The 26,011-nt window shown below is 39.4% G+C and overlaps 1 protein-coding gene across 2 annotated transcripts in view; it reads right to left on the bottom strand.

The window, feature by feature from the left end:
* Positions 1 to 12,404, bottom strand: part of tasorb (transcription activation suppressor b) — a 36,512-nt gene extending 24,108 nt beyond the window's left edge. The window contains exons 1-8 of one of the 2 annotated variants that reach the window (XM_034172640.1): positions 11,969 to 12,404; positions 7,045 to 7,190; positions 6,673 to 6,765; positions 5,003 to 5,075; positions 3,226 to 3,317; positions 3,006 to 3,140; positions 2,767 to 2,891; positions 2,588 to 2,619 (exon numbers count right to left, since the gene is read on the bottom strand). In XM_034172640.1, coding sequence (XP_034028531.1) covers positions 2,588 to 2,619; positions 2,767 to 2,891; positions 3,006 to 3,140; positions 3,226 to 3,317; positions 5,003 to 5,075; positions 6,673 to 6,765; positions 7,045 to 7,190; positions 11,969 to 12,272 — 1,000 coding nt within the window. In that variant the 5' untranslated portion in view covers positions 12,273 to 12,404. The remainder of the gene's footprint in view (positions 1 to 2,587; positions 2,620 to 2,766; positions 2,892 to 3,005; positions 3,141 to 3,225; positions 3,318 to 5,002; positions 5,076 to 6,672; positions 6,766 to 7,044; positions 7,191 to 11,968) is intronic. The other variant, XM_034172639.1, reaches the window with a different exon arrangement.
* Positions 12,405 to 26,011: the final 13,607 nt, after the last annotated feature.

Raw genomic sequence — 26,011 nt, 5'->3', positions numbered from 1 at the left:
ATTCAGTTGTTTAATTTGTAGAAAAAAAGCAGACCACAGACATGATACAAAACTAAAGTTATTTCAAATGGCAACTTTCTGGCTTTAAGAAACACTATAAGAAATCAAGGGAAAAAAATTATGGCAGTCAGTAACGGTTACTGTTTTAGACCAAGCAGTGGGAAAAAAATATGGACTCACTCAATTCTGAGGAATAAATTATGGAATCACCCTGTAAATTTTCATCCCCAAAACTAACACCTGCATCAAATCAGATCTGCTCGTTAGTCTGCATCTAAAAAGGAGTGATCACACCTTGGAGAGCTGTTGCACCAAGTGGACTGACATGAATCATGGCTCCAACATGAGAGATGTCAACTGAAACAAAGGAGAGGATTATCAAACTCTTAAAAGAGGGCAAATCATCACGCAATGCTGCAAAAGATGTTGGTTGTTCACAGTCAGCTGTGTCTAAACTCTGGACCAAATACAAACAACATGGGAAGGTTGTTAAAGGCAAACATACTGGTAGACCAAGGAATACATCAAAGCGTCAAGACAGAAAACTTAAAGCAATATGGCTCAAAAATCGAAAATGCACAACAAAACAAATGAGGAACGAATGGGAGGAAACTGGAGTCAACGTCTGTAACCGAACTGTAAGAAACCGCCTAAAGGAAATGGGATTTACATACAGAAAAGTTAAACGAAAGCCATCATTAACACCTAAACAGAAAAAAAACAAGGTTACAATGGGCTAAGGAAAAGCAATCGTGGACTGTGGATGACTGGATGAAAGTCATATTCAGTAATGAATCTCGAATCTGCATTGGGCAAGGTGATGATGCTGGAACTTTTGTTTGGTGCCGTTCCAATGAGATTTATAAAGACGACTGCCTGAAGAGAACATGTAAATTTCCACAGTCATTGATGATATGAGGCTGCATATCAGGTAAAGGCACTGGGGAGATGGCTGTCATTACATCATCAATAAATGCATAAGTTTACGTTGATATTTTGGACACTTTTCTTATCCCATCAATTGAAAGGATGTTTGAGGATGATGAAATCATTTTTCAAGATGATAATGCATCTTGCCACAGAGCGAAAACTGTGAAAACATTCCTTGCAAAAAGACACATAGGGTCAATGTCATGGCCTGCAAATAGTCCGGATCTTAATCCAATTGAAAATCTTTGGTGGAAGTTGAAGAAAATGGTCCATGACAAGGCTCCAACCTGCAAAGCTGATCTGGCAACAGCAATCAGAGAAAGTTGGAGCCAGATTGATGAAGAGTACTGTTTGTCACTCATTAAGTCCATGCCTCAGAGACTGCAAGCTGTTATAAAAGCCAGAAGTGGTGCAACAAAATACTAGTGATGTGTTGGGGCATTCTTTTGTTTTTCATGATTCCATAATTTTTTCCTCAGAATTGAGTGAGTCCATATTTTGTTCCCTCTGCTTGGTCTAAAAAAGTAACCGTTACTGACTGCCACAATTTTTTTTCCTGATTTCTTGTAGTGTTTCTTAAAGCCAGAAAGTTGCCATTTGAAATGACTTTAGTTTTGTGTCATGTCTGTGATCTGCTTTTTTTCTACAAAATTAAACAACTGAATGAACATCCTCCGAGGCCGGTGATTCCATAATTTTTGCCAGGGGTTGTATGACTGTTCTCACCATCCTTTGCTTCTGCTTATCTGAGATTTTTCTTGGCCTGCCACTTCGGGCCTTAACTAGTTCTGTGCCTGTGGTCTTCCATTTCCTCACTATGTTCCTCACAGTGGAAACTGACAGCTAAAATCTCTGAGACAGCTTTTTGTATCATTCCCCTAAGCCAGTGGTGTCCAAACTATTCCAGAAAGGGCCAAGAGGGTGCAGGTTTTCTTTGCAGCCACTGACTCCAGCAGGTGATTTCAATGATGAACTCATCCCACCTGTTCAAAGGGATGTTAATCAGTGAAATCACCTGCTGAAGTCACTGGCTGCAAAGAAAACCTGCACCCTCTCGGCCCTTCCTGGAATAGTTTGGACACCGCTGCCCTAAGCCATTATGTTGAACAATCTTTGTTTTCAGGACATTTGAGAGTAATTTAGAGGCTCCCATATTGCCATTCATTAGAAGAGATGCAAAGAGGAGAAACATTTGTAAATGGCCACCTTAAATACCCTTTCTCATGATTGGAGTCACCTGTGTAAGGAGGTCAAGGGTCAATGAGCTTACCAAACCAAAACTGTGTTCCAATAATTAGTGCTAAATGTAATCAAATCAATAAAATGACAAGGGTGCCCAAATGTATGCACCCGCCTAATTTTGTTTAAATAATTATTGCACGCTTTCTGTAAATACTAGAAATTTCATTTCACTTCTCAAATATTCAAATATCAGTGCGTTCGTATGCTATATGATATATTTAACTTAATTTTCTGAACCAGACAACCAATGATTTATAAAGGAAAATCATAAAAATTATCAGGGGTGCCCAAACTTTTTCATACAACTGTATACATATATATGTATATATCTGTGTGTGTTTTTCTCCTCTTCAAGAAGCATTTTTAATAGGTGTGACTTGTACTCAGGTGTATTAAATGCAAATTAAATAAATACCTCTATTTCCTTCAGGAGAAATTGTGTTAAACCTGTGAAAAAGAACAAAAGGGGGGAGGGGAGCTATTTTAAAACTCAACTAAAATACAGTGATGACATTACATATACATCTTGCAAAACCCAGCTCAAGCACTTTAAACTGCATGTCAAAATACAGTATTTCCTATTGGCCTGAGTACCTGTGTGCAGTCATAGGAGCTGCTGCGGTCTCCTTGCCTTTGTACTGAAAAGATACCACAGCATAGGGGCACACGTGCCTGGGACGTGCCTTGATCTCATCAAATGCAAACTCAAAAAAGTATTGCTGAAAGATAAAGACCGGAATAATTAAACCACAAAGAGATGTTGCATTCAAAGATTTTCTAACAAAGTACACATATCTGAGACAATCAGTATTTATAAATAAATACGTGATCACCTGTGTGAGTTCAAACGCTCTATATGACAGCAAAGATGTGGCCCTGCTGGCACTTTTGGATAAGTGACAGTCAAATTTAGGTGTGGGTTCCATAGCATTCTTGGGCATGTTGTCAAAAATGTGCTTTATTCGACCCTAGAAGACAAAACATATGCGTTGGCTGAATGTCCCACAGTTAGGAACCTGATCAAATAATGATGAATTAGAAGGTGAGCCATACCCTCATAACTTTAAAAACAATCATGTCTCCAGTTGTTCCAGCTTCAAATGGGTTCATTTGTAATAAATCAGAATATTTGGAGAGATAAACACCTAGGATGAAAAAGGAATTTAAAGAAAAAGCAACAATCCATCAAAGTGAACAAAGCATGGTATAAAAAAAAATTGTTTTTGGTTTGTGGTAATTGACATTCTGAGAAGCGCTCGTGGCCTGGAGTCATATTAAGAGCCAGTTTTTTGAGTCAGGCAGGTTTCTATTAGAGGGTGATTCATCACCCCTTCAGATACATTAGAAAGGAACAGAAATCACATTTTTATCCTTAACAGGGTCTGTTTTTTTAGGGGGTCCTGGAAATTTGGGGTCAAAATAAGCCAAAATGGCAAAATCACAACATTTAGCTTTTTGAATGCTCCTATTTCCACGCACCTTGAGTGAGCCAATTTTATTTTCATTACTATTACTATTATTATTATTTCATTACTATTCATTACATCTATCAGGTATGGACTCTCCAAAAACAATTTACTCCCATAACAGGGTAAAAGGGCCACTCTAAGTTTGAGCGCAGTGTGGCAAGCCATTTTGGCCACCTGGTGGCCAAATAGAAACTAAACTGCAAAAAATAAACGTTTGGTTCTTATGAAAAATGTACAAAAATTTGATGGGAATAGGACAAATGGTTCATGAAATATATGGTTATTTAAAAATGTTTATTTTTGCCAAATTCTGCAAGTTTCATGAAAATTTACTATATTTGGCTTCTGCGTGAAGTGGTCCAACAAAACTCATGCAAAAAGGATTAATACCAAAACCAGCCACAAAACTCTCTTTACCACTGAAACTAGAGATGCTGAGTATATCTATGAGACATATTTCATCACTTTTGACTTGGGGTGCATGGGGAAAATCACTGTGCGAAAAAGTGGTAATTTTGCATTTTGGCAGCAAAGTCAGCCACCAAAATTTTCAGCAAAATCAAAGTAAGAGGTCATAATCTATCATCAACTGCATAAAAGACCTTGGTTGACGAAGGGTGCAAGCCACACCGTCCCTGTGAAAATGTGCACAATTCAAAAAAAAAAAAAAGCGGCGATTTGCAGCAGCACCTATGGGCCCTGAGTCAGCTGCCAAAATTTTCACATATTGGGTGAGCCCATACCTGATAGACTAACACAAACGAAAATCAATTTGGCTCACTCAGTGCGCACGGAAATATGAGCATTCGAAAACCTAAATTTTGTGATGTTGCCATTTTGGCTCATTTTGACCTCAAATTGCTAGAACCCCCTAAAAAAAGTGGACCCTATCAAGGATTTTAAAAAATGTGGTTTTTGTTCGTTTCTAACATCTATCTACCCATAAAAAAAATTGGGACAAATCTGAATGGGTTATAAATCACCACCTGCCTGACTTTTATAAATACTGGCTCTTAACATTCAAGTAATGCATATCCATCATTCCCAGCTGTTGATGAACATGTATTAGATGCCTGCTGTTGTAACTTTATCAGCTCTAAATGCTTAAGACATTGACAGATAACAAGGACTGAAGCACTTCAAAGATGTGGCTCTAAATTACAGAGTCACTCAAATTTCATCAGATGTTTGACCATGAGGATTGACGACGACAGTCCTGAGAGTTTTAAAGAAGGTCCCTCAATATGCAGAGTTATTTAGGCGGCCAGCTCTTATAAGATTATTAAAGTGGTAAATGAACAATTGCTGTTACATCTGCAGACTCTTTTGTCACAATAAAAAGGCAACGTGCACCCACTTACCTGAAGATGGATTTCCTACTGTTGTGATCCTGGCATGTCCAACAGACAGACCCTTCTCACAGACCCACTGCAACTAGATTTTAAAGAAAACAAACAACATTTACACTAATTTAAAAACAACAACAACAAAAAAGCATGCTCCATGATAGAGCCATCATTAGGCTGTCACAATAATGACTTCTGTTGGAAACAAATAACTGGGACAAAAAATATTACTGTCACTTTAAGACTATTTTATGCCATAGATAATGAAAAGCACAGTCTTGGAAAGAACCATTTCATTTTTAAGAATATTCAGACAGTGGAATTTCGAAAAAATAATAAAATATCCCAAATTAATAAAATGAATATAAAAACATGTAACTAAATATTTAAATTCATAAAAAGGATTCATAGGCTGTTTTCACTCCGCTTTCCCTTTAAAGTGCACATAAAAGGTTTTTTTTTTTTTTAAATGACATATTGGCTCACCATTACTTTTCAGTTTAAAATCAAAACATTCCCACACCAGAGCATGGCTTTGAAATCAACTCCATTTGGACTTATTCCTCAAACCATTCTGGCTAGAACTACAAAGTCATCAGTAAAACCACCTCTCAGACTCAACTAACATGTTATCTTGACCTGGTTCACTCGCCGCTGTCACTTTGTGTGCATGCACATGTGGTGGAGCTGCGGTGAAACTCCAAGACATAAATGGCAGCTAAACGTTTCTCTCTTCTTCATTCAGCTTAGACGCTGGTCCCAAATAATAAAAAACCCCGCTGTTTGTTCTCAAATCATGCAGCTAATTTATTGGTGGCATTCTTCAGTAAACAAACACCTGTGAACACAATCTAATATATAAAGCTGGCCGTGCATGTGCTTACTATGCACAGCCACAGTATTTAAGCAATCCACACCAAACTTGCTATGGTGACTGGGGGCCTTAGGTTGAAAGCGCGCACACACACACACACACACACACACACACACACACACACACACACACGGTCAGCCTTACAGATTAGATCACGACCCGCTCACTGGAGCCCTTATTTTCACAGTTCACATGGTACTCAGGTCAGGTAGCAAGCATTACACTTCATTAACTACATAGTAGCGGCTGACTAGGATGGACTTTAATTAGAACCCCAACGGGCCAGTGCGCACTGCATGCGTGTTAAGGCGCATTTTTTTTTACTTTAAATGTACCTGCTGTGTACAGCATGCAGACTGGGAGACTGTTGATATGCCTCCCAAGAAGCGAAGAGCGTTAGGTCATAAACCCCAAAGTGCTAAACGGATGAAATGTAATAGAGCTGGGGAAACAGCTGCAGAGACACTAACAACATTATATATCCTACAGCATTAAAATGATATGACACCTTTTATCATCATTCACTTGAGTTTCATGAATGTCACAAATTGCTCTCTGAAAATTAACGATGACAACATACACACAATGCAGCTTACTACACCTTAACTAAAGTGACATCAAATACACAATGACATAGCTAAAATTAATCTCTATTACCCATGCATAGAACGGTAAACTCAGTGAGTGAGCAATGACAAGCTTGGCAAAAAGCATCAAGGTCATGCCTCTACATCCTATAATTTGCAATTATAGTGACAGGCTTAAACATCATATTTGGTGCATGTGAGTGAGACCCTGCAGCTAGACTCACCTTGGATTTGTCAGGATAAAGGAAGCAGTAGGATTCAGTGAGTTCTTGATCAGTTCTTCCTTCCTGCTTCATTTCTCTCCGCTTCTCAATAAACTGTGACAAGAAGGAAAAGATGCCGTAAGAAACACCATCCTTTATACTTTAAATACATAGCTAAGGTAGCAGCTCTACAAAACAAAAATCTAATGCCAAATGTTATGTTTTACTTATTATAGCCCTCTGATATCATGCTTACGTTGTACTGTACTGTGAGCTTGAGGGGCATTTTTGGATGTGAAGACATATTTACTTATGTTCTTTATTGTATACCCACACTATTGTGATGCAACATACAAATAGTATGATTATGAGTACAGGAAGATGGTGGCCAACCTCCTTCTCCAGCAGCTCATTGTGAATGAGCCTGGCCTTGCAGTATGAGAACATTCCCCGTGAGGATGAGTCCAAGTAAAACGAGGAAATAAGCTTCACAAGATCCTCAAATTCCCGGCTGTCTGGGGCCAGAATCTGGTACAAGCCTGCGAATAAAGAAATGAATCTGTAGATTATCATACAGCCCCTGCAAAGAATATTTTGGGTGCATATGAAGGATGACTGGAAAGACAGAACAGTACACAGTGCATAAGGAAAGTATTCACTTTTTCCACATTTTGTTATATTATAGCCTTATTCCAAAATGAATGCAAGTCTTTTTTTTTTTTTCAAAATTCTACACACACAATACCCCATAATGACGATGTGAACAAAGTTTTTTTTCTTTTAGATTTTTGCAAATTTTTAAAAAAATAAAAAACTATAAAGTCATATGGCAAGTCACCAGTGGAAGTATTTGGACTAATGTGAGTTCTGCCCAATTGCTGTTTTATAACCAGTGCTTGAGAATAAATACTGCATCCTTATTTGTTCTATTTCAAACAGGAATTCAATAAAAGGACCACAGATCAAATGCTAACAGCTAGCATGGCAACATAGTGTTCAAGTGCATTTTAAAATAGGAAGCAGTTTGTTGAGGTGCACACAGGCCTGTAAAATTAAAAAAATGTAGATTGTCATTATCATTATGCTCTGTAACTCTGTATCAGTGAACTTTTGCTTACAATGGAAGCACATTTACGATTAAAAGCGGCACGAGCCATGGACCTAGTGCACAGCCAGTCACAGCTTCATAGTGGAGCGGAACAGACAATTTGATTAAAATCAAACAGGATCGAGGCTCGAGATGCGACTGCGCCTTCTGACAAACTGCAGCTTAAATTTTACTTCATTTTTAGGAAAAGCCTTCAGTGCTCCACACTACCATGAAGCGACAACTGGTGGTACAACAAACACAGAAGTGAATCACAACTACAGAGTTGTGTGTTTTGAGATTCCCTCACTACTTTCCTTCTTGCAGTTTTTGAGATCTGTGTACTCTCGTCACAGTATAATGCTATATGCGTATCTTAATGTCATTCAGAAATATTAAAGAATCCATCCCCTTAACTGTATCAAGAAAACTGGCTGTAAAAGTGACAATTTACTGTAAATTCATTAAAATGTGCTATGAACTGTTGCACATACATTTTATGTCTTTTTCCAATATATGAAAGCATTTTGCTTTCATTGTTCCACAACTCTGGATATTATATTAAATCTTCTGATGACATAAAATTTAGGCCTTCCAATCAAGCTGACCAGCAGCTTCTCTGCACAGAATTTTCTTTTCACCTCACTTCATTTTCCTTTCTATGAGCCACAGTTCAGTACATCTGTAACCCATCATCCAAAATAAACTGTGTATTAATTATTGTTAGGATGGCAAAGTCAATTAGAAACAACACACTGGATGGTGAAAATTAATTATCTACTTAAACCTGAATCAATGCCCTTATGTAAAACACTGACATTTTTCATAAGATGGACCTGGACTCATGAGATCACTCGTCGAGCTGCACGTCTACACTATATTTGGTTTATATGTTGTAATGTATCCATGTGTGCAGGTAGCAGTTTACATAAATAATATGTGTGTCAGTGCCATCACTGACACACAATATATGGTTAGGGCAAAGGTCAGAGGTTACAGTGAGCCTGATTGTTATAAGCAGCCAATACCAGTTTGCCGGCTGCTGCCTCAATAAACATCAGAGAAAAAAGACCTGTCCAATGTGTTAAGCAAACTTAAGTGTCAAAAGAATAGCTGGGATGCAATGGGCCTGTATTTCAAACACTGATACATGTGCAGCCCTACGAATAGCCAGTACATCAGGTCTGGATCTCCAGCAACAGCTAATTTAATTTAGAAGTCCATGTATTGTCGTCTGTAAGATTGAGTTTTACAGTCCTGCCTGGTGACAACAGAGACTGAGAAACATAAGACTTTCAATTCTTGCATTAGTCCACATTTTACAAAGGTGTGTAATTTTACTGCATACATGCGCAGATAAATGAAACTAGACTGCAAAAACACTGAAATCTGCACTCTGACATAAGAACACATGCATATCCAAATCTAGCAATGATCTGGCAGCCAATTACGTGGTATATTACTTCCTACTGACACACATCACTTCTATGACCTGCTGGCAGAAATGTTCCAAAATGATCGGTCCGTCCACTGTGTCTCAACTTTGCATATAAACAAATGTGCAATATTTCAAAGCAAGCTTTGGCCAAACTGCTTCCCACTGTATAAATGGTCTGTAAGAAGTCTATCCTCCCACAATGCACTGTGCCATAGCAACCAGCACGAAAGGTAAAACAATTCGTTGCTAAGTACGACTCCAAAAGCAGGGTTGTGAGACATTTCCTTAACCATACCCAAAAAAACAGCTGCATCACTGGATGTGCCAACAGCACTGCTAAGACAGAAGATCTCTCATTTTACTTGATCTCCAGCGAGGGAACTGAGCCAGAAAGAGAAAAATGCCTTGAGGCGATTGGAAGAGCTGCTGCTCCAGCTGACACAAAACTACAACAGCTTAAATGGGACAACTGTTATGTTTGTTCCTCACATTTTTTAGAAGGCATGGTATCAATTCACATTCTACCTCTGCTTGTGTGCTACTAATCAAAGATTTTAATTGAATTAAAAAGACTTATTTCAATAACAAAGCTTTGGATCACACTACTTCCAATTCATGTGCATCCCCAAATCGTCTTAAGAGTTTTGTAAGAATAACGCCTACGGCCTATTTTATTTTCACATGTAATGCAGTGGAAAAAAAAGCAACCAGAAGATTCGCTGCATTACAGCAACACTAAGAAACTATTGCAAAGATGGTTTGCACACAGGACATACAACTATGACACTAGGGGTGCAAGAGTATATTTCCCTAACGGTTTGGTGCTAATAACAGTTTCAAGGTCAGTTCAAATTAAGACGGAATACCATCACCTGAAATGTTCAATGACCAGCTTGAGGATCTAGTTTCCACATCATGAACATTGTGTTTCGAGTTTTTCATTGCAGTTTACATGATCACACTAACAAAACACATCTAAATGTGAAAATATCATTCACAATGTTGCAGTTCTCACAGTCCATTTAAACTAGTTTTTCAGCTGTTTTTTGGGGACACCCCTCGGTGATGTGTCAGTGTCACGTACTGAGATTGTAACACAATCTGAGCACCCAGCAGTCACGCATTTAAGACTGTAGCTGTGCTGGAGCTGTCACATCCAGGTTGCTATACTGAGACTGCAAACACTTCTTTCTTAAGTGCATTTAAGTGTTAAATGCTCCATGTTTTATATTTTATGTTTGGGGACTACAGATGGAAACTAGCATTGTGGTAAATCCAGCATATTTACGTTAAATTGTGTGCCATATATATATATATATATATATATATATATATATATATATATATATATATACACACACACACACACACACACACGGGCCCTTGGGCAAGGCCTTTAATCCCCTATTGCTCCCGTAGTGTAGTGAGCACCTTGTATGCAGCACCCTGACATCGGGGTGAATGTGAAGCATTATTGTAAAGTGCTTTGAGCATCTGATACAGATGGAAAAGCGCTATACAAATGCAGTCCATTTACCATTTACACACATACACACACACTGTCTATACAATTGTATGTTCATTAATATGCACCGTCCCTGTCAAATAAACCAATAATGAATGCATGAATCAATTTTTTTGATCAAAAAAATAACTCAGTCATGCTGAGACTGTTCTACTGAATTTGTCATGCTGTGTTGGATACATTTATTCACAAATGCTGTGTTTGCTTCACAACTGCAAATTGTAACTTTTGAAATGCATGTACTTATGAATTTAGTAGAGAAGCTTGAATCTTCGACTGGACTGGGTTGCTTGACGTGAGGACATTTCGCTTCAAATCACAGAAGCTTCCTCAGCTAAAATTCTTGCTCTGGTAGTCTGACTTCTGTCTTGACTCTTGTAGAGAAGAATAAACCAGAAGCCAACAAAAGCTGGAGTTTTTAACCTAACCAGACCCCTCCTACTGAGAGGCCGACTGCTATAGGCTAGTGACTAAACAATAGCTCTAATTAGCACCTATTGTGCTCTAGTTAGCACTCTCCTAATGATGGGATGGAAGCCTCCCCTGATGGCTCCCTTGACGACTCTCCTGATGACGTGAATGACTCATTACCATGAACAAAAGACAAACTGCTTTGACCTGAGTACCCCATTGTAAACAGGGGACAAAGCGTGTCTGAGACCCGCCCCCCAGTTAAGGCTGGGTTTCAACTGTTTTACAAAGAAAGCTTCCTTGACACCTCTCTCAAACCATTTCTTCTCTCTGGCTAAGATTCAAGCTTCTCTACTATGGAAACCACCTGGACAACTGAGAGCCTACACAGAAATACTTATGAATTTGTTTTACCCTTTGTAAACATGGCGGCAACACGTTGCTAAGGGGAGGGGTGGGGACAACAGGATGGCAACAATATAGAAGGGAAACAGTTTTTTGCATGTTGGTGAGTGGGGATGCAGAAACAGGCTGCATGCTTTCAGGGAGAAGTCTGTGCCACACTAATGACAGCAGCAACACTTTCTGATCCTCTGTGGCTGCACGAAGCCAACAAAGTACGTTCTGTAAACGGACAGAGGCTCCTTCACAGCTCAGAAGTCGCACAGGAAGCTAACAGCACAAATGTAACCGCTACACCATGCCTACGTTTAAAACGGCGGAGTTTCGACCTCAAATGAAGGTCAACGACTTGTTAAATTTGTTAGACTAATGAAGGCCGGTCAGCTAGTTAGCTAGCAGGCTAACAGCATGCAGCAGCGCTACGATTAAAAACTGTTGAAAAACAGCAGGACACCTTTCCGTTCTCTAGTCTTCCTCGGGATTTGAAAGTTTCTCCTCGGCACGTCCTCGTTCGGCTTCTGGCCTGGTAGCGGGGAAGTGTTAAAGCTACGGGCGTCCCGCTGCACGCTCCTCCGCCGCTCAGGAGCTTCTCGGTCGGGCATTACGCCGTCTCCACATCCAGCCTGATCGCCATTTTGGTTGGCTGCGGCCGAGGCGGCGCTCGATTCCTTCTGGACTTCGCCGCCATCCCGATGTTGATCGCCTGTCCGGGTACAATCCGCCTCCTTCTTCCCCGCCGCGTTGGGGTTGAGGGCCATTTTCGGACACCGTGCACGTTTAAGAGGGTATACAGTTGTACCGATTAGGGCGCCGCTTCGCACACACTCTCCTCCTCACCCAGCCTCCGCCATTGTGAAAATGACGTACACGTTCTTCTCCACCACTGCAAAACGCTGCCGTCACTGTGTTTACATTGGAGACAATCCGCGCCCCCCAGCGGCACACGCATGTATTGTCTCAACTGTTGTGTGGTAGAACAGGGGTGCACATAGTTTAAAATATCAGACATTTAGAGAAAATACTGCATGTGCTTTTATGCAGTCAAGCGCATGAACGTTAAAATACATGAACTTATTTCCATAATATTAACCATTTTCCAATATTACCCTCTGGACAGAAAAAAAAAAAACTGTAGATGCGTGGGTGAGTGAGTGACTAAACCATCGATTTCTATTTAGTTCCTTCAATGGCTACTTGATTCGGGCTCCAAACGCGAGTCATGTCAAACACATGTTAAAATGTCCACCTTTATTACAGCAGCAATAAGCATATAACAGCGTGGTATAATAAAAGGCCGTGGCTATTCACACTGCGGCCATGTCCATAACTCTCTTTTGGCTATTCACACGGCAAGACTGGTGGCAAAATTGGAACTACTTGTATAAACAAACATACTGCATTAAAGATGTCATAAATCCTTTAATATTTTTCGATTGATTTTTTTAATTTTTTTTTTTTTTTTTTATTCGGCCGTGTCCATAATGCTCATTTCACTATTCGCACAGCAAGACTCTGGTGGCAAAAGGCCAACCCTATTCGAACGGCAGCCGTGTCCATAACTCTCATTTAATGCAGTATGTTTGTGTGACCGCGACGCCGGTGGGATCGAACCCAGACGGCTCGCACTAAAGACCATTCCTCTACAAGGTCAGCCAAAAGGAAATTTCAAAACCATCATAAATCAGTTGAATACCTATCAAAGCATAGTCATATACATTTTTATTCATTTGACATCACGATAAAACCCTTAAACACATTATGGCACAAGTATACACTCTATTCAATTTCATTCATTCAATACAATATCTAGTTCATTTGAACCTGCATGGTGTACATACTTTGAAACATTTGTTACTTTTTGTAAATAATGAACACAAAACCTTTTATTCAGTTTGGTAACTTTTAGCATTGTTAGCATGCAAAGCTAATTATAAGTAAAATAGCATATATTTTCATTTATTCTTAACAGTACCACTACCACATTCTCCCAGTCGGCATGACGTCACACGTGACGTATTTTCTAGGCGCCATCTTTGTTTGGGGGAAACATGAGCACGTCTGCAAAGTTTGTTGTTTCTGTACTTCCAAGTTTGTTTGTTTTTTTTGATGATGTATCAGTACGAAGAGAATTTGCCATCTGAGGCACAGAATCGATACAGAAAGAAGCTGGAGTTGGCAGGAATCCGAAAATACCCGTATAAGATTATTGCAGACCACTGGTTAGACGATCCTAATATAAACAATGGCCAGAGATGGATTACAATTGATTGCAGTGAGCCATTTCTCACGCCTGCATTTCTCAGATGGTATAATATAGAACTGCCGTTCGGGATAACTCTTGGTTGGCTGTACAGCCTGGAACACAACAAAGTTTTGGCGTTTTCATGCTGCTTTCAATGTTACTGAAGTCGCTCAATTCCCCCAAACTAAGATGGCGGCTCGCTTCCGACTAGGAAGTTCCCGGCTGTCCAACTGCGAGAATACCGTAGAATGTGGTTTGCAGCAAACCTTGGGCAACCTTTGCTGCATGTCTCTCTATTTGATTCACTGTTCCTTGTCTCTCTTCCACAGTCTCCATAATAAAGGCTGAAAAAATACCCCCCCCCCCCCCAAAAAAAAGAAAAAAAAAGTTTTGATTTTAATAGCTAGTTTCTCCATCGTAAATGGCAGTTGAATTTTTATAACTCATCCATTAGAGCAATTTCAAGCCATGGAGTGATGAAAAATTGGGATATGGTCGTTGTTCGCTTATTTGACTTCTCTGAGCCTTCTATTATAAATATCTTAGGTTTCTGTGCATTTAATTATAACAGACAGTGGCACAGTATTGCAGTTGAGTGAAATTTAGCATTATTTAATTTGTATTTTAGCACCATTATATTATCTCTAACTAGAATGTGTGGATAGGATGGTGGTGTGAGCAGCATCAATGATGCCATGGTTATTGAGAAAATATATTTTTTAATACCAGAACCATAGCCACCAGTTATGAGAATTACTCTAAAGTCTAGAAAAATATGTGTGAATCAAAAACCCAATCAAACAGTTAGCCTGTTAGCCTTAGCTAGCTTGGTAACAACGCAATAGGTGAGTGTGTTCAGGCTTCATTCTGCCCACCAAAGTCAATTCAGTCTTGCCCTTTATCGATTTAAGGGTTGACTGGGAGTTAAGCAGTTCGGCTTTATGAAGATGGTGACATCAGGAACTATTTAAAACTGATCTTTAGAAAACCTGTTGGTGATCTCATGGAGGTTTTGTCCAGTATACATAAAGTGTATGATCCCAACCAGCTTGTGTATGCAAAAACTCAAACAATAAAAGCTATCATCTTCAAACTCATCAAATTAAATAAATAAATACAAACACTAATATGAATCATATATTACCTTTCTGTTGGTCACATAACCTTTTTAGCTTCAGCTGCCTTACATGGTCAAAGTTATGACTGTTTAACTTATGTGGATTCAATAACTATTAAACATGGTGCAAGGGTTGTGTATGCAAGTCAGGAATAATGTGGTTAAATTTTGGACAGAACTGATCAAATATCAAGTCCACACAAACCATATATTATGGTACACGAATCAGTGAATCAATTAATTTGCATGACCTGGTGTCAAAAGTGTAACTTGTTGGTGCTGTGCTCTGTGAGTGCCCCTTTGAGTTAACTGTTGCAGTATTCACCTAATTAATACAGAGACAAAGTCCTAAACTCCTGACTAGCTGAACACCAGGGTGCAGACTGACACTGTGTCCAGGACATCATCCCACAGGGAGTTCTGTCCATGTGCATCATGCACAATACTGACACAATGTGCACTGAGGCACTCTGTTCTGCTCATAATACAATAAATTGAAGAATCTGTCATTAACTGGTGAAAGTAATTTCTCAAATGTCACAAAATCAACTTATCAGAATTGACTGTACAAGTCCAAAGTGAAGGTTAGCAGATCCACACGGTGAGGAAAACACTGTGACAACAACAAAATACACCAACATCTTATTTATTCTATAATTTATTATACAATATTAGAAGTTATTGAATATATATAAGATTATTTTGAAAAATAAAATCACACTATGACCCTTCGCATTATTAACAGTACGTACGCTGCATCCGGAAAGTATTCACAGCACTGCTTTTTCCACATTTTATGTTACAGCCTTATTCCAAAATGGATGAAATTCTTTTTTTTCCTCTCAAAATTCTGCACACAATACCCCACAATGACAATGTGAAAAAGTTTTAGATTTTTGCAAATTCATTACAAAAAAAAAAAAAAAATAAGAAATCACATGTACATAAGTATTTACTGCCTTTGCCATAAAGCTCAAAATTGAGCTCAGGTGCATCCTGTTTCCACTGATCATCCTTGACATGCTTCTATGGCTTAATTGGAGTTGACCTGAAATTCAGTTGATTGGAGATGATTTAGTAAAGCACACACCTGTCTGCATATAAGATCCCACAGTTTCTTTATTTATTTATTTATTTATTTGGAACCCCATTAGCTTCCACTAGGTGGTTGCTAGTCTTCCTGGGGTCCAATAAATTAAAATCCCAATACAATTATGTTCCAACAATAAATAATACAATTAAGTCACAACTACATTTCAATAAATACTCCATACAATTAACAAATTCACTTCATAATCCTTCACATTGAACTCAGTCCAAAATCTATGCTTTTTTCAATTAATTCATACAGTTTTGTTTTAAAATCATCTGTATATAATACTACATCTGCAGTCATAGCATCATTAGGCAGATCATTTACAAAAACCGAAAATAAGAGTGGACCCAAACAACTACCCTGTGGAATACCACATGATAAGTGTTTTCGGTTAGAAAAACTTCCATTAAAAAATACTTGCTGAGTTCTGTCAGTGAGGTAACTTCTTATCAGTAAGACAGATATAGATGATAGCCCATAACATTTTAGCTATAACAACAAAATTTCATGATCAATTACATCAAACGCAGCTGTAAAGTCTAAAAAATAAGGCACCCACTAGTTTTCTGTCATCCATATGTTAATGCACTAATGCAGAACTAGTTGAATGGCATGTTGCGAATTTGTAAGCAGATCATTTGTCACAAAGTACTGCAACATTTGATCAAACAATAACCTTTCAAATATTTTAACTATTAGAGAAAAAATTACTCATAACCATCCCAAAGACGTATCGTTATCTTTGGCTGCTTTCAGTGATGCCGGTATTTGGTTAGACTCTTTCTCTCCGATTGTTCTGTCTGAGTTATTTTCATTAGTTACTTCATCCAAACCATCAACATGTTTATTAGACCCCATTCCTACCAGGCTGCTCAAGGAAGCCCTACCATTATTTAATGCTTCGATCTTAAATATGATCAATCTATCTTTGTTAGTTGGCTATGTACCACAGGCTTTTAAGGTGGCAGTAATTAAACCATTACTTAAAAAGCCATCACTTGACCCAGTTATCTTAGCTAATTATAGGCCAATCTCCAACCTTCCTTTTCTCTCAAAAATTCTTGAAAGGGTAGTTGTAAAACAGCTAACTGATCATCTGCAGAGGAATGGTCTATTTGAAGAGTTTCAGTCAGGTTTTAGAATTCATCATAGTACAGAAACAGCATTAGTGAAGGTTACAAATGATCTTCTTATGGCCTCGGACAGTGGACTCATCTCTGTGCTTGTTCTGTTAGACCTCAGTGCTGCTTTGATACTGTTGACCATAAAATTTTATTACAGAGATTAGAGCATGCCATAGGTATTAAAGGCACTGCGCTGCGGTGGTTTGAATCATATTTGTCTAATAGATTACAATTTGTTCATGTAAATGGGGAATCTTCTTCACAGACTAAAGTTAATTATGGAGTTCCACAAGGTTCTGTGCTAGGACCAATTTTATTCACTTTATATATGCTTCCCTTAGGCAGTATTATTAGACGGTATTGCTTAAATTTTCATTGTTACGCAGATGATACCCAGCTTTATCTATCCATGAAGCCAGACGACACACACCAATTAGCTAAACTGCAGGATTGTCTTACAGACATAAAGACATGGATGACCTCTAATTTCCTGCTTTTAAACTCAGATAAAACTGAAGTTATTGTACTTGGCCCCACAAATCTTAGAAACATGGTGTCTAACCAGATCCTTACTGTGGATGGCATTACCCTGACCTCTAGTAATACTGTGAGAAATCTTGGAGTCATTTTGATCAGGATATGTCATTCAAAGCGCATATTAAACAAATATGTAGGACTGCTTTTTTGCATTTACGCAATATCTCTAAAATCAGAAAGGTCTTGTCTCAGAGTGATGCTGAAAACTAATTCATGCATTTATTTCCTCCAGGCTGGACTATTGTAATTCATTATTATCAGGTTGTCCTAAAAGTTCCCTAAAAAGCCTTCAGTTAATTCAAAATGCTGCAGCTAGAGTACTGACGGGGACTAGAAGGAGAGAGCATATCTCACCCATATTGGCCTCTCTTCATTGGCTTCCTGTTAATTCTAGAATAGAATTTAAAATTCTTCTTCTTACTTATAAGGTTTTGAATAATCAGGTCCCATCTTATCTTAGGGACCTCGTAGTACCATATCACCCCAATAGAGCGCTTCGCTCTCAGACTGCAGGCTGACTTGTAGTTCCTAGGGTTTGTAAGAGTAGAATGGGAGGCAGAGCCTTCAGCTTTCAGGCTCCTCTCCTGTGGAACCAGCTCCCAATTCAGATCAGGGAGACAGACACCCTCTCTACTTTTAAGATTAGGCTTAAAACTTTCCTTTTTGCTAAAGCTTATAGTTAGGGCTGGATCAGGTGACCCTGAACCATCCCTTAGTTATGCTGCTATAGACGTAGACTGCTGGGGGTTCCCATGATGCACTGTTTCTTTCTCTTTTTGCTCTGTATGCACCACTCTGCATTTAATCATTAGTGATCGATCTCTGCTCCCCTCCACAGCATGTCTTTTTCCTGGTTCTCTCCCTCAGCCCCAACCAGTCCCAGCAGAAGACTGCCCCTCCCTGAGCCTGGTTCTGCTGGAGGTTTCTTCCTGTTAAAAGGGAGTTTTTCCTTCCCACTGTAGCCAAGTGCTTGCTCACAGGGGGTCGTTTTGACCGTTGGGGTTTTACATAATTATTGTATGGCCTTGCCTTACAATATAAAGCGCCTTGGGGCAACTGTTTGTTGTGATTTGGCGCTATATAAAAAAAATTGATTGATTGATTGATTTTACTTAAAACAGGGAGAACATGAATTGGTCTGCAGTTAGAGGCAGTGAACCCTAATTTTCCATCCTTTAGTAAAGGTACAATTTTAGACCTTTTCCAATGTTCAGGGAAAATCCCACTGAGCAATGCTCTATTGAATATGTGACATATTGGTTTAGTTAAAATGTTTGCTATAATTTTAAAAAATTTGCCATCAAGATGATCAATACCAGGCGATTTATCAGGTAGAGAGAGTAGCAATTTCTCCACATTCTCCTCACTTACAGTAATGAACTCCAGAGAACAAGCTTTCCCACTCACAATTTGTTTCACATTATTATTAATACAGTTAACATCTTTTACGGTCATGCATGATCTCAGATTTTCAACTTTATTTATTAAGAAGTTGTTCAAGTGATTAGCAATATCATATGGGTTCTTAATAACGCCCCCATCAGCCTCCATATTTATTTTTTTTGGCTTTTTGCACATCAATTCCTGTAATGCCTTCCATAGTTGCTTACTGTCATTCAATGAATTGCAGATTTTTTTCCATAGTCAGCTTTCTTTTTTATATTATTTAATTTTGTCACCTTATTTCTTAATCTACAATAATGTGTTCTATCTATAGAACATTTAGATCTGAAAGCCACTGCCTTAGCAATGTCCCTATCCTTCATTGGGGTCTTTAACTCATCATGGAGCACTGTTACTTTTAATAGATCTTTTTCTAAGTGGACCATGATTATCAACAATTTTACCTAAAATGTCCATAAACGTATTCAAAGAAATATTTACATCTTCCTCCTGAAGAACTGCTGACCAATTTGAATGTTTAATATCCTCAGCTGGGGTCAAACCTCTTGTTTGATCTACGATAAATGATCCGCCCACTAGATTTCTGCATTTTTGTTCTTCTTGCTACAGCAATCAAGTTGTGGTCACTATAACCTAAACAATAGAAACCACTTGAGAGCACAATTCAGGGACCTTAGTAAAAATGTGGTCAATGCATGTTGATTTAGAGGCACTGTCCAATGAAATCCGTGTGGGTTGTGTCATGATCTGTTTGAGATTGCACTAATTTGCCATGGTCACCAGCTTTTTATGCATAGAACACTGTTTTGAAAACCAATCTACATTAAAATCACCAAGAAGAAAGATATCCTTATTTTGATCTGAAACCATGTCCATATATTCACATATTTTTTGTAGATAATCTGCTTTATTCTTATAATTTCCTGAATTTTGTTTCTGAGACTGCATATATTTAAATGAGCAAACACTAAATCCTTTGTGTAGTAAATTTACAAATTGAGATAATATTTACAAAATAAACAAAACCAATATCATAATAAGAACTACAAGATTACAAGATTGGTTATTCTGACTGTTGTCCCTGTCCATTTGCAGGCCTGACAATGAGTTTGTCATACCTTAAGCTAGCTCTATCTTCTCTGGCAGCCTTCAGTTTGGGCAGCAGTTCCTTTCTCCTCTGCTACACCACATCTGAAAAGTCCTCATTAATGTAAATGTTTGCATCTTTCAATTTTTTTGTGGAAGAGAGAATACACTGACAATCTTTGAATTTCAGAAACCTAACCAATGTCTTTCTGAGCTTCCGACCTTCCTGGAAGTGGCCCACGCGGTGTACCCTCTCAATCTCAATATTTGGTCCATCAAGACCCAGATTTTCAGATAGAATGCATTGAACCTTCATTTCTAAACCACTTATAGTTTCTCCTTTCTCTTCCGCAATTCCGTCAATCAAAAGATTTGATCTTCTTGACTGATTTTCAATGTAATCCAATTTATTAAACAAGTTTTCCATTTCCTGTTTTGTCCTATCAGTTTTTTTTCAAATGATTTAATTTTTAATTCAGTAGCTTGATATCCAGGTTTCATATCTTCAGTGATTCCCTGGGTGAATTGTAAACTTGTTTTTAACTCCTTTTTGTATTTCCATCAAATATAATTTGAATGAAACTCTTAAAGTTCTTTAGTAGAGAAGCTTGAATCTTCGACTGGACTGGGTTGCTTGATGCGAGGATGTTTCGCTTCAAATCGCAGAAGCTTCCTCAGCTAAAATTCTTGCTCTGGTAGTCTGACTTCTGTCTTGACTCTTGTAGAGAAGAATAACAGAAGGTACAAAAACTGGAGTATTAAACCTAACCAGACCCCTCCTACCGAGAGGCAGACTGCTATTGGCTAGTGACTAAACAGTTACTCTAATTAGCACCTATTGTGCTCTAGTTAGCACCCTCCTAATGACAGGGTAGCTGTCCCTCCTAACGATGGGACTGACGACTCTCCTGATGACGTGAATGACTCATTACCATGAACAAAAGACTGAAAATGCTTAGACCCGAGTACCCCATTGTAAACAGGGGACAAAGCGTGTCTCAGTCCACCTCCCCAGTTAAGGCTGGGTTTCAACTGTTTCACATACAACGCCTCCTTCACTCCTCTCTCAAGGAGGCATTGTATGTGAAACAGACTATGCCTCCTTGAGAGAGGCATTGTCTGACAAATGAGGATGTTAGAGGCATGTTAGTGGTGAGTACGAGGCTGTTAGAAGCCCATTATCCGAGTAGCGGCAACAAAGACAGGACAGGCTACGTACAACAGAGCAGGTACCACCCTGAGAAACCCCTTGTATCCTTTTTAAACATCTGTTTCCTGCAATTCCTTCAGAAGAACATCATATATGTGGCTCATTATTCGCTTATCACTGATATTTCTGACAAATCCATACGTGGTTCATGATTCATGGCTTTATTATTCGGTCTGACCAGGGCTTCATGTACCTGTGATTTCTTAGGTTTTTTTTTTTAATTAATTAATTAATTAGCAAAAATCTCAAAAAACTTTTTTAATGTTGTCATGGGGTATTGTGAGTAGAATTTTGAGGGAAAAATGAATTTACTCCATTTTGGAATAAGGCTGTAACATAACAAAATGTCAAAAAAGTGAAGTGCTGTGAATACTTTCCAGATGTATTGTATTTATATTAAAGAGATAATGTCACATTTTTCAAGTTTCACAAACTTTCATGTTCATCAGTATACAGGCTGTGCTTCTGGTTCTACTTTTTTTTTGGTTAAGAATAAACATACACAGTATTCATCTGCTCATCTGGACAAGGTGTTGCAGCTGAAAAAGGAGGAGGAAGGAGTTGGTGGAGGTGGAGTCTATCCCAGCAGTAGGGGAACTCCTGCAAACACAGTGAGAACATGCAAACTCTACACAGAAAGGTCCAGGCGAGAAGTGATCCCACAACCTTCTTGCTGTGAGGCAACAGTGCTTTCTAAAATTAAAACCCTGGAATCCTCCTGTAATTTACACTGAAAGTAATGTATAATTGATTTTTCATCAAGTTTTTACCTGGTCAATAGAACTGCATCACAAACTACAGTTCTATTTACTGATGACATTTTATGTGGATAAACTATTCCAAAACTTCTCAGTTTTAGAACTTTTAGACTCAAAGGTGATGGCTGGGTATTTTCCATCAATTTGTTATGCTACAGATTTTACTGCAATGGTCAAATGTACACTTGGAAATATATAAAACAGAATTTGTAGTGTAAACATACTCAATGCAGTTCTCCATTCTACCACCAGGTGAAGACACTCACTCATCTTCAGTTTAGGGTCATGGGGACTGGAGCCTATCCCAGCAGTCATAGGACGTGAGGCGGAGTACACTCTGGGCAGGACGCCAGTCCATCGCAGGGCCACATGAAGACAAACAAACTCACACCTGCACATACACACCTATGGACAATTTAAAGTTTCCAATCCATCTAACCTGCATGTCTTTAAATGTGGGAGAAAGCCGGAGCACCCAGAGGGAAACCATATAAACACGGGGAGAACAGGCAAACTCCACACAGAAAGGCCACAGGTGGGAATCAATCCCGTGACCTTCTTGCTGTGAGGCAACAGTGCTAACAACTAAGCCACCATGCTGCCCAGGTGAAGACAAAGAGGCAGAAAAAAAAAATCTAACATAGATCCTGCAAATAAATGATTAACACGTCAAAATGAGGTTGGACAGAGGAAATAGTGGATTTGATGGCTTAAAGGACCAGTTCACTTTTTACAACCTGTGTCATATTAAAAAAGTGTTCCTGTGATAGATGCCAGGAGTCACTGTGCAATAGTATACAAATAATGAATGTTTATGAGTTCAATGGTACGAATATTTCATGAGGTGAAAGCTGGTGGGAAGCTTCGCCTCGTTGAATGGTATGTCCCAGCTTTCCAGCTTTCACCGTGTGTGCACGTATGCTCCTGCACGATCCCGCATGCACACGCATGTGCATACGCGATCACATGTACACGCTTGCACGAGGATGTGCGTGCATGTGTGCATGTGAGAGTGCAATGGTACCAAATGTATGGAACCAAATTTGCACTCTAAATGGAACCAAGCAGCACTCCAAATGCAATGCAACATAAATGGGATGAATTAATCCATGTCATTTGACATACAAAGCACCAATCAAATGACAAGGATCCACTCAGACGTTGTATAATATACAAATAATGAATGTTTATGAGTTGAATGGTACGAATATTTCATGAGGTGAAAGCTGGAACATACCATTCAAAGAGGCAAAGCCGAGTTTAATGGTACGTTCCAGCTTTCACATATTCGTTCCATTGAAGGAATGTAAAAACATTCATTATTTGTTTTATATAACTGCTAAAATAGATCCTTGTCATTTGATATTTTATTAATTTATAAACAACAGAAAAGGGACTTACATTTTGGTGTTCCACTGCTGCTAAAGTCCAACACAAACTTTAAACAGGAGTCCAAATTGTGACGATGTTGTCCGGTGATGTTGTGCACCGACTTCGTACTTCCAAAAAAAAAAAAAAAAGGAACTACACTTTGTGTAGTTCCTCAGTCCAGTGAAAAATCATGTCAGCTTTTCATCCAAACAGCTCTTCATAGTCGTTCTTCAGTCCAGCAAAAAATCACATCAGCTTTTCATCCAAACAGCTGTTCCTTTTTTGTGTGTGTGTGTGTGTGCTAGAAGAATTAGCACCATCAATTAGCTCCTTCAAATCACTGTCCATCAGCAATACAAACTCCGCATGTTTAGCTAAGCGCCACCCCCACAAGTGGGCGGGGTTCACAGCATGCAATGGTACAAAACTTGTGGAACGAAACTGCACACTAAATGCAACGCAACACAAATGGGACGAATAATCCATGTCACGTGACATACAAAGCATCAATCAAATGACAAGGATCCACTCAGCCATTATACGAGGGCTGTCAATAAAGTATAGGTCCTTTTTATTATTTTCAAAAACTATATGGATTTCATTCATATGTTTTTACGTCAGACATGCTTGAACCCTCGTGCACATGCGTGAGTTTTTCCACGCCTGTCGGTGACGTCATTCGCCTGTGAGCACGCCTTGTGGGAGGAGTCGTCCAGCCCCTCGTCGGAATTCCTTTGTCTGAGAAGTTGCTGAGAGACTGGCGCTTTGTTTGATCAAAATTTTTTCTAAACCTGTGAGGCACATCGAAGTGGACACGGTTCGAAAAATTAAGCTGGTTTTCGGTGAAAATTTTAACGGCTGATGAGAGATTTTGAGGTGATACTGTCGCTTTAAGGACTTCCCACGGAGCGGGACGTCGCGCAGCGCTCCCAGGCGCCGTCGTCAGCCTGTTTCAAGCTGAAAACCTCCACATTTCAGGCTCTATTGATCCAGGCTGTCGTGAGAGAACAGAGAAGTTTCAGAAAAAGTCGGTTTCAGAATTTTATCCAGATATGCCACTGTTAAAGGAGATATTGTTAATGAAAGACGTGCCGATGGGTCCGCACGTCGGGACGCAGCCGGCGTGGTGTGGCGGCACAGGAAAAACACCTCCGTGTTGATAACCATTTGTAAAATCCAGGCGGCTTTTGATGGCTTTCAGTGGAGTGAGTATCTGAGAAATTGTTTAACAGCTGGGCATGTTCCAACTTGACCTTAAGGCTTCCAGCAGAGGTGTTTTTCCTGTGGCGGAGCGTCACGGCGGCTGCGAGCCGACGCTGCAATCCGTCCGAACGTCTTTCATTAAAAAAAATCTCCTTTAACAGTGGAATATCCAGATAAAATGCTGAAACCGACTTCTTCTGAAACTTCTCTGTTCTCTCACGATGTCCTGGATCAATAGAGCCTGAAATGTGGAGATTTTCAGCTTGAAACAGGCTGACAATGGCGCCTGGGAGCGCTGCGCGATGTCCCGCTACGTGGGAAGTCCTTAAAGCGACAGTATCACCTCAAAATCTCTCATCAGCTGTTAAAATTTTCACCGAAAACCAGCTTAATTTTTCAAACCGTGTCCACTTCGATGTGCCTCACAGGTTTAGCAAAAATTTTGATCAAACAAAGCGCCAGTCTCTCAGCAACTTCTCAGACAAAGGAATTCCGACGAGGGGCTGGACGACTCCTCCCACAAGGTGTGCTCACAGGCGAATGACGTCACCAACAGGCGTGGAAAAACTCACGCATACGCACGAGGGTTCAAGCATGTCTGACGTAAAAACATATGAATGAAATCCATATAGTTTTTGAAAAAAATAAAAAGGACCTATACTTTATTGACAGACCTCGTATAATAGTCATTGGGCCTCACTCCCCCGACAGCCAAAGGATACTCTGGCCACTCAGCCAGAGCCCAGATTTTAGCCTTCTGGTTAATTGGGCACCGCAGTCTCGTTTGAAGGCTAGAGGGCTAAAATATGACGCATATGACAGAATTTATCTACTTCTGGGAAAAAAAACATGCCATTTTTTCTGGGTTGTTGGGCAAATTACATGCAAACAAAGTAAAAATGCAACGAAAAAGTGAAGATGCGGTGGAAAGTGATCCTCTGGTTTGAAGCCCATTGCTTAACCACTAGACCATCACCTCCCCAACAACTAATACAAATTAGAAAGGAAAAGATGTGACTACATCAGTACCCAAACCCTTGAATTGATAAAAATTTAGGAGGAACCGATCTTAATGTTAGAAATTGATTGTGTGGCGTGATTATGCTGCATCTTCAAAGCAAGCCCCAATTTCCCATCCTCTTAAATAACAAGGAATTGGAAAATCTTGCAGCAGCTCAAACCACACTTCCCCATCCACAGTCAGGCCCTCTAACTCTTCCTGGGGAATCCCTAGGTATTTCAAAGTCAGCTGGGAGATATAATCCCTCCAGCTCTGGTTCTATCCCGGGGGCCTCCTCCCAGTTGAATGTGCCTGGAAGACCACCCTAGAGAGATGACAAGGTGGCATC

The sequence above is a fragment of the Thalassophryne amazonica genome, chromosome 6, assembly GCF_902500255.1.
Source record: "Thalassophryne amazonica chromosome 6, fThaAma1.1, whole genome shotgun sequence".
NCBI lineage: Eukaryota > Metazoa > Chordata > Actinopteri > Batrachoidiformes > Batrachoididae > Thalassophryne > Thalassophryne amazonica.
The sequence above is the reverse complement of the archived record's forward strand: the minus strand, read 5'-3'. Positions and strand labels throughout refer to the sequence as shown.